At 42.9% G+C, this 17207-nt stretch overlaps 1 protein-coding gene across 4 annotated transcripts in view; it reads left to right on the forward strand.

Annotated features, from left to right (window-relative positions):
• Window positions 1-17207, forward strand: part of GOLGB1 (golgin B1) — a 51734-nt gene that overhangs the window by 3716 nt on the left and 30811 nt on the right. For 2 of the 4 annotated variants that reach the window (XM_064440938.1, XM_064440953.1), the window contains exons 2-11: window positions 128-265; window positions 1561-1657; window positions 3289-3441; window positions 4185-4337; window positions 8090-8242; window positions 9767-9889; window positions 10322-10435; window positions 15157-15568; window positions 16244-16335; window positions 16672-16771. In XM_064440938.1, the coding sequence (XP_064297008.1) occupies window positions 1568-1657; window positions 3289-3441; window positions 4185-4337; window positions 8090-8242; window positions 9767-9889; window positions 10322-10435; window positions 15157-15568; window positions 16244-16335; window positions 16672-16771 (1390 nt within the window). In that variant the 5' untranslated portion in view covers window positions 128-265; window positions 1561-1567. The remainder of the gene's footprint in view (window positions 1-127; window positions 266-1560; window positions 1658-3288; window positions 3442-4184; window positions 4338-8089; window positions 8243-9766; window positions 9890-10321; window positions 10436-15156; window positions 15569-16243; window positions 16336-16671; window positions 16772-17207) is intronic. The other 2 variants (XM_064440947.1, XM_064440958.1) reach the window with 1 other exon arrangement.

Consider the following 17207-nt stretch of genomic DNA (forward strand, 5'->3'; position numbering starts at 1 on the left):
ATGACTAACTGTAATAATCCCAAACTGTACTGTGTAGGATGAAGAATGGGTTTATTTCTTTACTGTTTGATAAATTATCTTCCTCTTCTTTTTTCTTTTCTTTTTTTTTTTTCTTCTATCCATCAAGAGTCTTGGTTTATGGAACCTGTCGGTACCCAAGAGATAAAACAGAATGGCATAAAGGACCTGTGTATGACTGCTCTGCCTTGGAAACCTTTTTACTACTGAATAAGCAGACCTATGAGCTACTTGGTACATAAAAGAGGTCGGTGTTCACATGCCCTTTTCTGCTATTGACACTAATGTGCATTGTGACATTTTCTACTTTTGCAAAATCAGGTGGTTAGAAGGTGTGATTTCTACAGAAAAATAATGCACTACTGTTCTCTCCATTTTCGATATTTCCACACTTTAAATGGCAATCTAAGAACAAAGATTTGCTTACTAAGATAAAGGAGGTCAGGAATGAGTGGGTCATTGTAGCCAGCTTTAGAAGCCTACTTCTAGCTAAACAGAGACATCTTGTCATACTAAAAGATTCCATTTGATGGAGTTAATTATTGTAATGTAAACTTGATCTTATGACTAATGTGAGTTTGCCTAGTTTCGGTTTGCACTATTGGAGCTTCTTTTACATTTGTACAGACCATTTACAGGCACAGACCTACAGTTGGGACAGATCTATAGCTTTTCTGTTAAGAAACGTGTCAAGTGTGCAGCTCTATACTTTGGCTTATCAGCTGCTAATTAGAATTTGGTGAACTTATTAATGTAGATCGTATCCCATTGTCTGGGTTAATAATGGAGAACTTAACCTGCCACTGTCCCCAAAATGGCAAATTGTGTATTGCTGGCTGGTACTGCTGCATTTTTCCGGTTCTTCACCTCTGCTTGCTGCATCAGTTTGGCTCCTGAATTTCAAAGAAAAGAAAGAAGGTACGCTAAGTGACAGCCAGGGAATATATGCCCTATCCAGACTATTCCTCTATGTCAAGGTCCTGTCCTGTCACATATGTGACATGCAGAGGTTTCATCATCTCTAATGCGATACACTTGCATCTACTTAGCAAATGTCAGGCCTGAATTCACAATTCCCACTACTTATTAACAGGAAGCTTCTTTTATGTATTTACAGGCGATGTTTGACCTGTAGAGAAGTGACTTCATTTAAGAATCACTTACTCCTCTTTTAAGTACACTGAGCAGATCATGGTTCTGTAATGTCATTGTTAAGAAAGATCAAGAATGTACTATGAAGGTGACTGGAAATCTGGTATAAAAATGTATTTTTCAGTCATACATGTAGAGTGGTGAAGGTATCTTCATGTGTCTTACCAGCACATCCTCTGCTTTTATGTTCAGAGAATGTGGCTGCTTTTGTTAACATGATCATTTCCTTATTCCTAGCGTTTTACTTTGGCTTCTCTCCCTTGGCAGGGGAGATGTATCCCCTGTAAGCCTGGTCATCTCTATAACATTAGAGATCAGCATGAAGGGAGGCTTATTATTATTAGCAGCTTTGACTCTGTAACTGTATTCTGACTCTTTGTTTTGTTGTAGGCTGAAGATGCTGAGCCGTTTGTCAGGTTTAGCAAGTACTGTTTTACAAGAGCTGTCAGGTGATGATGGAGATGAAGTTACTGAATCCTCTATTACTGTAAGTAGTGTTATCTAAAGGCTTCCAGATCTCACTGAGAGTTAGTTTGGAGAGTGTGAATCACAGAATCACAGAATGGTAGGGGTTGGAAGGGCCCTCTGGAGATCATCTTGTCCAACCCTCCTGCTTGAGCAGGGGGACACCAAGAGCAGGGGGCACAGGAATGCGTCCAGGCAGGGTGTGAATGTCTCCAGGGAAGGAGACTCCACAGCCTCCCTGGGCAGCCTGTGCCACTGCTCTGGCACCCGCACAGGGAAGAAGTTTTTTCTCATATTGAGGTGGAACTTCCTGTGCTCCAACTTTTGCCCACTTCCCCTTGGCCTGTCATTGGGCACTATCGAAAAGAGCCTAGTCCCATCATCCTGACACCCACCCTTTAGATATTTATAGGTATTGATGAAATCTCCCCTCAGCCTTCTCTTCTCCAGGCTAAACAAACCCAAGACTCTCAGTCTTTCCTCATGAGGGAGATGCTTCAGTCCCCTGATCACCTTGGTAGCTCTGCGCTGGACTTGCTCGAGCAGTTCCACGTCCTTCTTAAACTGGGGGGCCCAAAACCGGACACGGTACTCCAAATGTGGTCTCACTGGGGCAGAGTAGAGGGGGAGCATAACTTCTCTCGATCTGCTGGCCACATTCCTCTTAATGCATCCCAGGATACCGTTGGCCTTCTTGGCCACAAGGGCACGTTGCTGGCTCATGGTCAACTTGTTGTCCACCAGCACTCCCAGGGCCTTCTCAGCACAGCCGCTCTCCAGCAGGTCACCCCCAGCCTGTGCTCTTGCGGGGGGTTGTTCCTCCCCAGGGGCAGGACCTTGCACTTGCTCATGTTGAATTTCATGAGGTTCCCCTTCGCCCAGCTCTCCAGCCTGGCCAGGGCTCGCTGGATGGCAGCACAGCCTTCTGGTGTATCAGCCACTCCTCCCAGCTCGGTATCATCAGCAAACTTGCTGAGGGGACACTCTGTGCCATCATCCAGGTCATTGATGAATATGTTGAACGGGACTGGACCCAGTACAGACCCCTGGGGAACACCGCTAGTGACAGGCCTCCATCCAGACTCTGCCCCATTGATCACAAAATCACAAGTCATTGGACTGCAGTGAGAACTGTTCCCTGCTTCATAGCTGAGCAGGAGATTGACCTGTCATTCCACTCTGCTTCTCCTGTATTCTTGACCTCTTAAGTCAGTGCTTTTGTGGCACAGACCGTAATGTCCTTGGTTTCTAGATATCAAGATGATCCTAGAAAACAAACTAGAATTGGAGTGAAGAAAAAACTATGAAGAGTACTAATGATTCTGTGTAGCAGAGAGGGGAGTTTTGCATGATTGGGTGACAGTGGAAGGCTTGATCTGTATGTCACCCTTTGGTACTTGAGACAGTGGATAGTGTGTTAGTGTAGAGTCTCTCTGGTGCTGCTCACTTCTGATTTGCTGATATCCTGTTCAGCAAAGGTACTTTTTTCTTGTGTATTGCTCATGGGTATCCTGAGCTTTCATCCTGGTTTAACCTGATTATGTATAGGAACAGAGTGCAGCATTTAGGAGTGGAGCTGAAGATATACTTTGGATGTTGTGCTGCAGTCTATCTAGACTTTTCTCCTCCAGAGCACTCGTTTCACTGTTTCAGGTACAAGCTTTAGAGCCCGAAGCAGAAAGCATGGAGGAGGCACCTGAGGAGCTATTGGAGCGCCTAGCTCGAACAGAAAAACTAGTTGTTCAGCTGAAGGACTTGATCCAAGAAAAGGATGCCCTGCTCCAGCAAAAAGAAACTGTACTCAAGGTATCATTTCTTTCACGGGGCACCTGGGAACAAGAGTAAAATGCTGCTTCAGCTTTCTGAGCAAGCCAGTCCCTGGTTTCTTTTGAACATTTGATACACCTGCACTACTAAATGCATCAATTCCAGCGAATTACTGGAATCCTAAGAATGGATCCTAACCCAAGAGATGTAGGATAGCTTCTGTTCATTTTGCTTAGGGGGTAATTTCTTCTAGGGTAGATAAATTACACCCAAGTTATGTAGCATTTTGCCTCAGAGTTCTTCAAGGCCCACTCAGATTCCTGGTGGCTCTAATAAATACTGTCTTTTGTGTGAGGTTTTTCTTTCCCCACTTCAGAGTATTTGAAACCGAGTAGGCTGTGCTGCAGTCACCCAGCAGTCCAATGGTTTTGTGGCACGTGACCAAATGTACATGTTGCATACCCTAAGGCATGACATGAGAGAAAGAGCCGTTACTTGAGATAGTGTTGAGGGACTGCATATAGTAGAAGTCAAACTGAGTTTTTACTAACTGCTAGAAGTCATCCCTTGAAGAGAAAGTACTAGAGCAGAAGCTAACTATTTTGCTGTGTATAGTGTTTCAGAGCAAATGTTTCCTGGATGTGTCTTAATTAGCACTGTTACTGGGGAGGCAGGTCTGGACAAAGAATGTCAGACTGACAAATTATGTCACTTTTCCAAGTGGTGCTTCCAGGGTGATAGTACTGGAATTTTAAGTGCAGTCAGTTTGTATCCTTTTGCAGGAAGAGCGAGAGGCTGCAGATGCTAAGGTGATGAAGCTTAAACTTCAGGCCAAAGCCAAACTGGCCTCTCTGAACAAACGCATTGAGGAGCTGACAGAGAAAGGATCACCACTGCCTGTGCGGACCTTATCAGAAGAGCAAGTGCATCCCAAGGTACTTAAAAGACGTTAGCCTCTACTGATAATCTGGTGCCACCCTACATTTTAAGTCCCAGTGAGCTAGCAGGTCCTATCTCTCTTTTTAGCAAGACATTCATAGTTCCAGCAAGGATGTCTCTGCTGTAGGAAGCTGGTCTGTCCAGCTTCCTTGTATTGCAGATGCCCTTGGAGTGCACAACTTTCTCTCCTCAGGGGTATGGGCCAGCTTCACTTTGCATACCTTCAGTAATCTGTTGTAGCTAAGTTCTTTCCTGCAGTAATCACGTCTGTCTGAGCTGTACGTTTCAAAATGTTATCTGTCGTGTGAGTACAGCAAAGGAGAGGGAAGGTTGGCTGAAATACAAGAACAAGGAGGTAAGAAGGTCATTAAACTTGAAAGGCAGTAACGTAAATGCAAAAAACCCCCAAATATATTTTTTTTCCATCCATGTAGCTTCCTGTGCCACCACAAAGTTTTATGGTTAACAAGCCATAATTGTGTAAAGCTAGGTAAAAGATGAAGGGAAAGTGTCCTGCGCCAAGACGTTAAAGAAGCAATTAGCTACTAGCTAGAAACTCCAATTGGAGCTGGTAATTTTGAAAATTTGTAATTGTTCTGCTGACCACATAGTTTTCTCTAAAAAGTTGGTAATGTTAGACAAGGAAAACGTGATAGAAGTCCAAACAGATTGCAGGACATCAGGTGATATTCATTAAACCAGACAAGATAAGGGTTATTTGAAACACTGCAAAAAAGATTAAAAGATTATAGAAAACATTAAGGGGTGTGTGTGAGAGCTGTCAGGTGAGAGGTGACTATTAATGGAGTAAAGATTGGTTCCATGACTTGTGCTTACTGTTTTTGATTGATGGCATCATAAAATCACAGAAATGTGCTACTGTAATTCACTTTACAATACAATCTTGAGAATCTTTCTCAATGCAAAGCAGCATTTGGTTTTCATACAGGAAGAATTGGATTATCTTGAGGACTGATATAATACAAAAATAAAGCAAAATTTAACAAGTGCAAGATCAAGCTCTTGTGGTATCTTGCCACTGTATACTGCAAGTCCATGAAAAAAAAATACGCTGGCTGCAGAGGACAGGGAAGGCCCTGGAGGCTGTTTAGCTATGCCACTTGGCATTGCCATCCTGCTGCTGAGGCATTTTTTAGCTTATTCATATGTAGTGTGGATAGACCTGTGTGCTGTTACATTACTTTGTAGAGACTTGCTGTTATGGACTAATGAGTGTTCTTTCTTCAAACTTCAAATTTATCAGCTGAAGAAGGCAAAAGGAGAGAAGGCTTATCATCAGCTAATCAGTGTGATGTCGATTTTAAAAAGCAGCCTACACTTTTTGTTATGTAAGGCAAACAGTTATCCTTCCAACTATTGTACTAAGAGTGGCACGCCTTCATGTGGAGTGTTGCCGTGTTCTGTTCACTTGGAATTAGGGAAGATAAATTCTGAGAGCAGCAAAAGACTTTTCAGTCTCCTGTCATGTTAGTAGCTGCTTTTACTAGATGCTCAAAATAGCTTGGCTATTTAGTCAGCCAAAGGCAGAGAGGAAACATCATTTCTTTCTACGTTGTATGAGGAAGGTAAACACCAAGAAAGTGGGAGAAATTTTAAAGTGAAGGGACAGTACTGACAGGTGAATGGATGGGTATAACCTAGCTGTTAAGAAAAATGGCCTTCTAATTAGAGAATGAAGTCTTGATACAGCTTCCAGTGGAATGGTTTGGACCAGAGCCTTATTGGTTTTGGGATAGAACATCATTTACGAGAAGTACATAATATTGCAGGTAACTGCCCTAACATAATACCTCTTAAATAAGACCCAGAGAGCACTTTCTAGATACTTCCGTGTAAGGTTAGGCCTACTGAGAAGCTATAGATTCCTTTATTTATAGTTAATTATAATTATTTCCCCAAGTAGATGCTGTCTTGAGTAATGGTGATATTTCGTAGACAGATACCCTGTCATCTGAAGATGAAAAATTTAGGTTACTGTTGCATATTGTGCTGAGTTCCTTTTGGAAATCATGAGGGATTAATATAGCAAAGGGGTTTTTTTTTTCCCTCTCCATGATGGTGGCCCCGTAGGAAGGCTGTATTTTAAATATCTAATTGGTACTGTTACTTTCTGGGATTTAACAGTGCCTCATTTTCAAGAGAATCGAAATATCAGTTTATATCTTTCTATTAAGTAGTTGGTATACAGAACAATTGAGGCTTCTCTTAAACTTTTTAAACTGGGTAAACACAAATTATGTTCAGATATAAGAATTTATACATTTTGGAAAAACATGATAATTGAAAGCTTGAGCTCAGGGAACTTTGTGGCTGTGCTACTCTCCTTAATTGTGGTACTCCATATAGTGGCCAGTGTACAAGGCCTCTATCAGAAGCTCTTCCAAATCAGACTGTAAATATCAATCCTGAAAGCTAATCCCAAATAAGCACACTAATCCACCCATCTTTCCCCTCTAGCAGCTGCTTTGCCCCAGCCTTATAAATTTTGTATATCCCTGGCTTCTTAGAGCTTCCTGTGCTTCTGTTGTTTCTTCTTTTTTTTTTTTTTTTTCCTTGTTTACTTCTAAGCTTAAGTGCAATTACAGCTTTCTTCGTCTGTTTATTCTGCCTGCTTCCAATGACCTCTTCTCTCTAGGTGACATGTCTTTTGAGGAACAGTACCTTCTTACTTATTCATGTAACACTGCCTTATAAGTCCTTCTAAAAGTCTTCATAAATTTTTCAGAATGGCTATAAAGGTCATAAATGCCCTGTAGACTCCATTTGTTATCGGTGATCTTTGATCCAATACCTGTAGCAAGGAAAAGGAAAGAGATACATTTTGTATATATTCGGTCAAAAATCTCCACGTGCACTAAGTGCTTCAAGTAGTTGGGAGTGCTGAGACGATAACAATAGAAGGATGTTTTTTCTGCTTCTCAGGGGCAGTGTTGATATGCTGGACCTAATATGTGATTCTGTGTTATGTAGGTGTACAACTGTGGTATTAGGTAACTGCCTGCCATACAGATGGTATTTGAAAGAGAAAAAAAGAGTGCAAGTGTAGTGTGCTAGTAGGTCTGAGTAGACATAGCCTAAGCACGTTTTATGTGAAATGTTGTCTGAGTTTCAATTTCACAGTCATAAACAGAGGATTTTAGTGCCTCAGAGTGGCGTAGAATTGATGATAGTTTGCATGTTCCCTTTGCTTATTTCTAACAGGTTCCTTGCTGTAAATCCCTTTAGTCTAAAGAGATTTCCATGGGTGTTTTCTGTAGTCTAGAATGTTTACTGTCTGCCCCTTTGTCATGTGGAGAATATTCTTCTATTGCCAATTAAAAAATGTTTCATTTCTGGTATTAGCAAAATCTGTGAAATTAAAAAGCCTCACAAATCAAGGTGGTCATATTGCAGATTATGTATTATATTTTATTTAATAATATGATTTACCTTAGTTTATATGGTAAGCATTCATGGATAATTACCCGTTCCAAAGTGATTTGACATTTCCCAATTAATTAAAGACATCTTGTGCATATCTACACAGAAATGGGGAAAGCTGCTTAACATAGATCAACTTCATTTAAAGAAACAAAGAAAATGTAAAGTTAAGAAATTAAGAAATGTAGCAGAAACAAGCATCTGGTTACGAGTCAAGAGTGCAGCAGCATTCTAATTTTTTTTTTTTAATTGACTAGTAATACTGATCAGTTTACTTTTTCCTACTTCTTTCCTCTTGCAATGTCAGAATAACCAAAATACAAGTGAGGGGCATAGAGAGGAAGTTGAAGCACTAAAAGAGCAGCTCAGGGAGCAAGAGGACACTGTTCAGGATCTGAAGGAACAGCTGGCTCTAGCCAAAGTGAATCTGAAAGATGCTGAAATCAAGTATGCAACACAGGTACAGAAAATTTTTTCTATTCATCAACCTGTGTTTGTGTCTGTGTTTCCTACCCCACCACTTACACTGGCATTGTCAAATAGAATAGTTCAGCTGGAAGGGACCCACAATGATCATCTAGTCCAGCTGTCTGACCACTTCAGGGCTGACCAAAAGTTAAAGCCTATTATGAAAGACGTTGTCCAAATGCCTCTTAAACACTGATAGGCTTGGGGCATCTACCACTTCTCTAGGAAGCCTGTTCCAGTCTGTGACTGCCCTCTTCGTAAAGATATGTTTCCTAATGTAAAGTCTGAACCTTTCCTCATGCACCTTTGACTCATTCCCATGCATCTTGTCACTGGATACTTTAAGAGACACAGTTGCCCCTGAGGCCCTCTGATCTGTGGTCCCGCTGCAGTTGCTGGCACTTAAGTTCACTTGCTCTAATCTCTCCAGTTGCTGGCACTGTGGATGTACAGGCCCTTTGACCTACAGTCAGATTCCACTTACTAGCACTTAGACCCCCCCCATATACATGCCAATGCACACTGAATAGAGGTCCTCTCCCACAACAATATAATTAGAAACAGTGTTTAGTAAGAAGACAAGACAGACTGCTGATTGAGTGCAGGGCATGGCCAGACAAGCATATTGAGCAGCCACTCTTTACACAACTGGCCTGTTTTGATTCCCTTACCCTCTATTTTTTTATTTGCGTTCCTCCCCAAATCACCTAGGTCCACCCATTTCCCTGCCTTTGGTTCCTCCTCTAAACACTCCATTAGTCTTTTGCAATCACAAAATGCTCTTCACCTTCATCCCATAATATATCCTATACCCCTAGTCAATAACCACCCTTGGTGCAAAAGGTGCTCCGCAGTTAAGTCATCTTAATGGGTTTCACATGCAGACAGTGGGACTTACGGCTCTCTGAGGAGTGGGGGAACAACCCCTGAAGGCCCTGGACAGGGTGTCCCTTCCTCCAAGTCAGAATTTGGGTTCCTCCCTGCCTGCCATAGCTGTTCTGTGATGGGCTTGGAATAGCTGGAGCAGAGTATTCTTTCAGCTCCCGGATCTGCCATTGCCTCTCTGTGTTCTATTGTGGATGTGCAGAGGAGCTTTTTATCACATAATGTAACAGCTGTTATGTTATGTTTTATTTCTTTATGGAATTTTTTTTGTAAATACTCTGAATTGCAGGTTTAGCTTTTGATCTGTGAATTGGGCTACATCCTATAAAAATAAACCCAGAAGTTTTATGAACTTGTAATTATATAGTAATCATAATTTTATCATTCTGCATATTTGTAGATTAAATTCTGTGGGTTTTGCTTTCTGGGATCTGAAATATTATCGGTTTTCGTGTGCGTGTGTATATATATTAGTATGATAAATATACCATTTGACTAAGGTGACATATAGGATTATCAAGCTGAAGACTTCATCACACACATAATATGCTGGTGCCTGTTGGAAGCAAGCCCGCATGTCTGTCAAGCTCATAACCTTCTTCTTTTTTTATTTTGTCGCTCATGTTTTCAGCTGAGCTCCCTGCAGGAAATGATTCAGGAGAAGGAGGCTCTCCTAGAAGAACAGGTTCACCAGCACCAAGCTGAATTGCTTAAGATAGCAACCCAGTCAGATTTGGAAGTAGAGATGCAGCAGGTATATTTGATATAATAATCTTATTATGGGAGGAGAAAGGAAAAGAAATTTTACCAGTTTGAAGACACCCTGAGAGAGCAGTTCTCATCAAAGTAACTCAAAAGGCATGAGAAGAGAGATCATTTGATTGTTTGGGTTTTGTGGGATGTTAGGACTTTCAGAGTCCTAGCTTCAATCTGATGATTTGCTATCAGTTGAAAAGAAAAAACAGTTAAAAAGAAGTACTAAATTGTTGTGATCTGGTTCTCTATTTGTGAAAGAATGGTGAGCTATTCCTACTGCAACAGGGCTCCAGAATAAGTGTCAACAAATATGAAGTTATTCAGGCTATTAAAGTAACTGTATTATGAAAACTAGGATGGATGAAACCAGGAAATCTAGCTTTCTTATGTTAGCCTCTCAGATACTGGTATAGCACTGTCTCTCTCACAGAACCTGCGTACACTTCAGAGAAAGCTAGAGGAGCAGGAAGCAGCTCTGCTAGGACGAACTCAGGTGGTGGAATTGCTGCAGCAGGAATTACATACTGCTGAACGACAAAACCAGGTACTTTGTGCTTTGCTTATTGCCCTCCTCTCATGTGTAAGTGGTGGATGGAGCCTTTGTCAGTGGCTCAGAAGTTACCAGATTATCTTATTTCTGGCACTAGGTTTCCAGCATGAAATCAGCTGGGGGGCTCCATCAGGTCAGGTTTTAGAGCTGCAGGTCTGAATACATAGCTTACAGTAGGTCCAGCCAAGCAACAGGGATAGGGGTGCTGCAGCAGCCATCTCTACTGACCCAGATTATGGGCAGATGGACAGGGACAAAATCAATGCATCCTCCACACTGCTCTTTGCCTAAGACAAAAGTGACTAACACAGTGCTGCTGCAGCGATACTGTTGATGGACTGCAATATCCAGGCCAGGTCAGAGCATACTCAGATATTCTTTGGTATGTCTTGGTGAGAACTTGCTCATATGATGACACAGTTTCTGGAGAGGTATTGGCTGTCACTGAATCATTTTGGAGCATGAAGCAAATGACATCAAGTATGTGCATACATGTGAATACATGATTATATATACATAGAATCATCATAGAATCATAAAGGTTGGAAAAGACCTCTAAGATCATCAAGTCCAACCATCAACCCAACACTACCATGCCTCCTAAACCATGCCCTGAAGCGTCACGTCTACGTGTTTTTTGAACACCTCCAGGGATGGTGACTCTACCACCCCTCTGGGCAGCCTGTTCCAATGCTTGACCACACTTTCAGAAAGACATTTTCCCTAATATCCAATCTAAACCTCCCCTAATGCAACTTGAGGCCATTTCCTCTTGTCCTATCGCTCGTTACTTGGGAGAAGAGACCAACACCCGCTTTGCTACAACCTCCTTTCAGGTAGTTGTAGAGAGCGATAAGGTCTCCCCTCGGCCTCCTCTTCTCCAGTCTAAACAACCCCAGTTCCCTCAACCTCTCCTCATAAGACTTGTTCTCCAGACCCTTCACCAGCTTCACTGCCCTTCTCTGGACATGCTCCAGCACGTCAAAGCCCTTCTTGAAGTGAGGGGCCCAAAACTGAACACATGATTCGAGGTGCGGCCTCACCAGTGCCAAGTACAGGGGCACGATCACTGCCCTACTCCTGCTGGCCACATTATTGCTGATACAAGCCAGGATGCTGTTGGCCTCCTTGGCCACCTGGCCACACTGCTAGCTCATGCTCAGCCAGCTGTCAACCAACACCCCCAGGTCCTTTTCTGCCAGGCAGCTTTCCAGCCACTCTTCCCCAAGCCTGTAGCATTGCATGGGGTTCTTGTGACCCAAGTGCAGGACCCGGCACTTGGCCTTGTTGAATCTCACACAATTGACGTCAGCCCATTGATCCAGCCTGTCCAGGTCCCTCTGCAGAGCCTTCCTACCCTCGAGCAGATCAACACTCCCACCCAGTTTGGTGTCATCTGCAGACTTACTGAGGGCGCACTCAATCCCCTCATCCAGATCATTGATAAAGACGTTAAACAAGACTGGCCCCAAAACTGAGTCCTGGGGAACACTGCTGCCAATTGGGTTTAACTCCTTTCACCACAACCCTCTGGGCTCGGCCATCCAGCCAGTTTTTTACCCAGCAAAGAGTACACCCGTCCAAGCCATGAGCAGCCAGTTTCTTCAGGAGAATGCTGTGGGAGACAGTGTCAAAGGCTTTGCTAAAGTCCAGCTAGATAACATGCACAGCCTTTCCCTCATCCACCAGGTGGGTCACCTGGTCATAGAAGGAGATCAGGTTGGTCAGGCAGGACCTGCCTTTCATGAAGCCATGCTGGCTGGGCCTGATCCCCTGGTTGTCCTGCACTTGCCTGGTAAGCTCACTCAAGATGTATTGCTCCATAACCTTCCCCGGTACTGAGGTCAGGCTGACAGGCCCGTAGTCCTCCGGATCCTCCTTCTGGCCCTTCTTGTAGATGGGCATCACATTGGCATGCCTCCAGTCATTGGGGAGCTCTCCTGTTACCCAGGTCTGCTGATAAATGATGGGGAGTGGCTTGGCAATGGCCTCTGCCAGCTCCCTCAGTACTCTTGGGTAGATCCCATCTGGCCCCATAGACTTGTGAGTGTCCAGGTGGAGCAGCAGGTTGTAACTGCTTCCTCCTGGATTATGGGGGGTTTAGTTTGCTTTCTGTCCCTGCCTTCCATCTCAGGGGGCTGAATACCCTGGGGATAACTGGTCTTACTGTTAAAGACTGAGGCTAAGAAGGCATCAAGTACCTCAGCCTTCTCCTCATCCTCAGTGGTGATGTTCCCCTCCACACCCAATAGAGGATGGAGATTCTCCTTGGCTCTCTTTTTGTTTACATATTTGTAAAAACATTTTCTGTTATCCCTTACAACAGTGATCAGATTTAGTTCTAGCTGGGCTTTTGCCTTCTTAGTTTTCTCTCTGCAAGACCTAACAAGATCCCTATACTCTTCTTGAGTTGCCTGCCCCTTCCTCCAAAAGAGGTAAACTCTCCTTTTTTTCCTGAGTGCCAGCAAAAGCTCCCTGTTCAGCCAGGCCGGTCATTTTCCCTGCTGGTTTGTCTTGTGGCACATGGGGACAGCCTGCTCCTGATCCTTTAAAACTTCTGGCTTGAAGAATGCCCAGCCTTCCTGGACTCCTTTGCCCTTCAGGACTGCCTCCCAAGGGACTCTCCCAGCCAGAGCCCTGAACAGGCCAAAGTCTGCCCTGAGGACGTCCACGGTAGTGCTTTTTCTGACCCCCCTCCTTACTTCACCGAGAATCGAGAGCTCAATCGTATCATGGTCACTAAGCCCAAGACGGCCTCTGACCACCACATCTCCCACCAGTCCTTCTCTGTTTGTGAACAGATCAAGCGGGGCACCTCCCCGGTGGGCTCACTTACCCGCTGTGTCAGGAAGTTATCTTCCACACACTCCAGGAACCTCCTATACTGTTTCCTCTCTGCTGCGTTGTATTTCCAGCAGACATCTGGTAGGCTGAAGTCTCCCACGAGAATAAGGGCTAGCGATTGTAATAGTTCTGCCAGCTGCTTGTAGAACACTTCATCTACCCCTTCATCCTGGTTGGATGGTCTATAATGGACCCCCATCAGGATATCTGCTTTGTTGGTTTTCCCCTCATCATTACATATAAGCAGTTGACCTTATCACAGTCAGTGAGCTCTATACAGTCAAAACAGTCCCTAACATACAGAGCCACCCCACCACCTCTCCTTCCTTGCCTGTCCCTTCTGAAGAGCTTATAGCCATCAACTGCAGCACTCCAATCATGAGAGTCATCCCACCATGTTTCTGTGATGGAGACTAAGCTGTGCTGCTGCACAATGGCTCCCATCTTCTCTTGTTTGGCGCCCATGCTGCATGCGTTGGTGTGTTGGTGTAGATGCACTTGAGCTGGGCTATCCATTTCACTCCCAACCTTGGCGTGCTACACCTAGGCTCCTTTCTAGGGAGCTTGGTTATAGCCCCTTCCCTCTTCGAACCTAGTTTAAAGCCCTCTCGATGAGTCTGCCAACTCATGAGTGAGAATCCTCTTCCCCCTTTGAGACAGGTGAACTCCGTGTGCCCCTTGAGGCAGGATTTAGTACACAATCTCTCAAAAGGCTTGTCTGCATATATAGGATGAGTGTATTTTAAGTTTTTTTACAATGTTTGAACTTCTGAAAGTAATTCTCCATCCCTGTAGAAGAGACTTGTGCTATATCAGTCTCATGTTAGTAGGCTGCACAATCTCCAGCCAATCTAGTGCTGAACCTCACGTAAACTTTTACACACTTACGCATCACTATTTTCTTTTCCTGTGTGTCCCAGCCAGGCACAGTACCACTGGGTGGGACCTTTTATCACTAGGAAGAGGTGAAGAACCTCAGTGAGCTGACTTGTACTCACTACTGATTGCGTTGCTCACCAAGGTGTCTCATGGAGTGGCGGCATGGATATCTTCATGACTCCTCCTCTTTGTCTTTGACTGCCCTCATGCGTATTATATGGTCAGAGGGAGACATTGGTACACATATAAACTTGAGGCCATGTAGCTGAAGCTTTTCTTCCTACCCATAAAGTAAAGGGGGCTCCTCATCAGCCTCCTCCTTAAACTAGCTGTGATTGTCCACAGCTCCAGGAGAATGAACTTTGACAAAAAGAATTCTGGCAAGTGTATGGTCTGTTTCTGTTCCTTGGTTGTCATAAATCTCTGGTCAGTGTCAACCAGCTTTCTGGAATCTTCCCTGAAGCACTGTGTGGAGCGCTCTGTTTTTTACCTCCAGTTTCCTATTTCAGCATTTTTGACCCCCTTTCATATACACATTTTTGTTCTGTGTTTTAATTGTACTCTGTAATTGTTCGGTTCCCCCTCTTTTGTCGTGGTCCATCCTACCCTTTTGGGAAGCTTTCTTTCCTCTAAAAGAGAACTCATGGCCACTGTTCTATTGTTTCTTTCCTCTACCTTCCCCTCTAAATTAAGACTTGCCTTTTCTTTACCAAAATTGAGAGTTCTTGTTTCTCCCAGCATTGCTTTCTTGCAATTTGCAAATAGTAGGGCAGTTTCTTTCTAACAAATTGAGATTTCTGCCATGTTTATTTCCTCCTTTCTGCTACTTAGATATTTGGATTTAATGGCAATTTTAAAATTTGGGTTTAATGGCAATTAAATTTAAATGGCATTAAATTTGGATTTAATGGCAATTTTAAAATATAAATCGGGTACTTTGGCAATGTATTGAACTAGATGAGAGTTAAATCAATTTCCATATCCTTTTACAGACACTCCTAGATCAGTGCCAGAAGATGGAAGTGGATCTAAGCTCCCTGAGGGATGTGCTAGATGTAGAGAGACGAGAGTCTCAGGATCTTAGAGAGAAGATGGAGCTGGAACTAGCTGAGAGGAAGCTGTCCTCCCATCGCTTGCAGGAGGAGGCGCAGTGTCTCTTGGAACAGCTGGAAGAGGCAAAAAGAGCACTAGCTGAATTAGAGGTGAAGTATAAAGACCTGGAGCAGGAACAAAGGCTGGACGTCAAAGAGAAAAACCTGCAGATCATTCGTCTTAAGGTGGCTGAGCAAGAGCTGCAATCTAGCCGTGCTGCCCTTGAAGCTGAAAATGATCAGCTGAAACAGGATGTTGACCGGCTGTTGGTGTTGTCTGCTGAAAACAGTGCTACAATACAGAAGCTACAGGGTGAGCAAGCAGAACATTTTGGTGAAGCAGGTTCTCAGGAGCCTAAGGATCATTGGGTTGCCTTCTGTTTGGCTTTGTTTTTGTAATAACTCATAAGACGGTCTTGGTATAACAATTCCTAATTGCACAGGAACATAGGAGTGGTTGTACTGTATTAAACTAAAGGTGTCTCTAGTGTGATCCCACCTTTCTGTCTTTGGCAGTGACCAAAGCCAGTTGCAGAGGGGGAGCATAAGAGTAGGGCAGCATATATGGTGCTTTCTTTGTATTCTGTCCCGGCCTATAATCTTTTGAGACTTATGGATTTCCTGAGCCAGATATATTTTTAATTCGTTTTAATAACTTGTTCAATTTTTTTTTCCCTTAACTTCTGTAAGTTCTTTTTAGATGTGCTGCATTCTTCCCAGTCTGAATATCTACTGAAATTATAAGTAAAACAACGAAGGAAAGCAAATTAGCATATTCTCTGTAGGCTTGTATTAGAACTAATAACATTAATCTTGCCTCAGGCTATTATTTCAAATTTATTTTCTTCCAGCTCCTTTACATCCCAAAACTGAAGCAGTGACTGAGAGATAAGAGATCTTGTATACTATTGTGTGTACATGTAAACTAGATATGTTTCAGCAAAAATGGCAAGAACACACCTTAACTCCCTTTTTTCCCCTCCATTAGATGAACTCGTACAGAAATCTGAAGAATTTGTCTGTTGTCAGAATGAGCTGAAATCCCAGTCAGTGTTGCAGGTCTCTGAATTGAAGAAACAGGTATGATCTTTTCATGAGTCTCCTGAAATTTTTCCATATATTGAGGAACTGAAATCAAATGAACAGTTCCTCTTCTTTTTTTTTTTTTTTTTATTTTCATTTTCTTTCTCTTTTTTTTATGATGTATTGCTTGAGAAAGCCTCTTATGGGTTCTCTCAGTTGATGTGCAGACATGTTATGACTATGGAAGCCTTAGGAAGAAATAGGAGTCAATTTGAGTAATTTAGACGTTGCCAATTGATTTGTTAAAAGGTAAATTGAAAGATCAAAGATTAATGTGCATGTATAAACTGTATTGAAATGTATCTTTCTCCCCTCCTTTGTATGTTTAAACAGGATGAAACAACTTCACACGAAAAAATAATAGATCAGGAAGAACAGAATGGGCCTTCACTCCTACCCACAGAAGACTTGGAAAGGCAGAAGGCAGGAGGTGGTATGATTATCTTACCTATTTTAAGATTCTTAAAATATTTAGGAATTATTCTGGCCTATTCTTAGATAATAAAAATGTCCATGGTTACTGGTTCATTGTGCTTTCATTGCCAAGATCTTAAAAAATACTGTATAATTCTTTCCAGTGGTTAAAGTAGAATTTAAATCTAATGGGAAAAGGAACTATTTGAATCTCAGGCAGTCAACAGACTGACAGAAACAAATAAGTAAACCATCTGAAATTATTAAAAAGACTGGGCTGCACATCATAGGCCTGCCTGCATGTTGTTGTCTTGTGATATGAAACGCTGATTGGTGTTTTGGCCATGAGGCAGAGTGGGTAGAACTTGTTACCCCTATGGTTCACATGCTTCATGTTCCTGCATGTGTGTTCTATGCAAAGAACATGGAGAAGACATGAAAAAACTATGATGAAG

The sequence above is a fragment of the Phalacrocorax carbo genome, chromosome 1, assembly GCF_963921805.1.
Source record: "Phalacrocorax carbo chromosome 1, bPhaCar2.1, whole genome shotgun sequence".
Classification (NCBI taxonomy): Eukaryota; Metazoa; Chordata; class Aves; order Suliformes; family Phalacrocoracidae; genus Phalacrocorax; species Phalacrocorax carbo.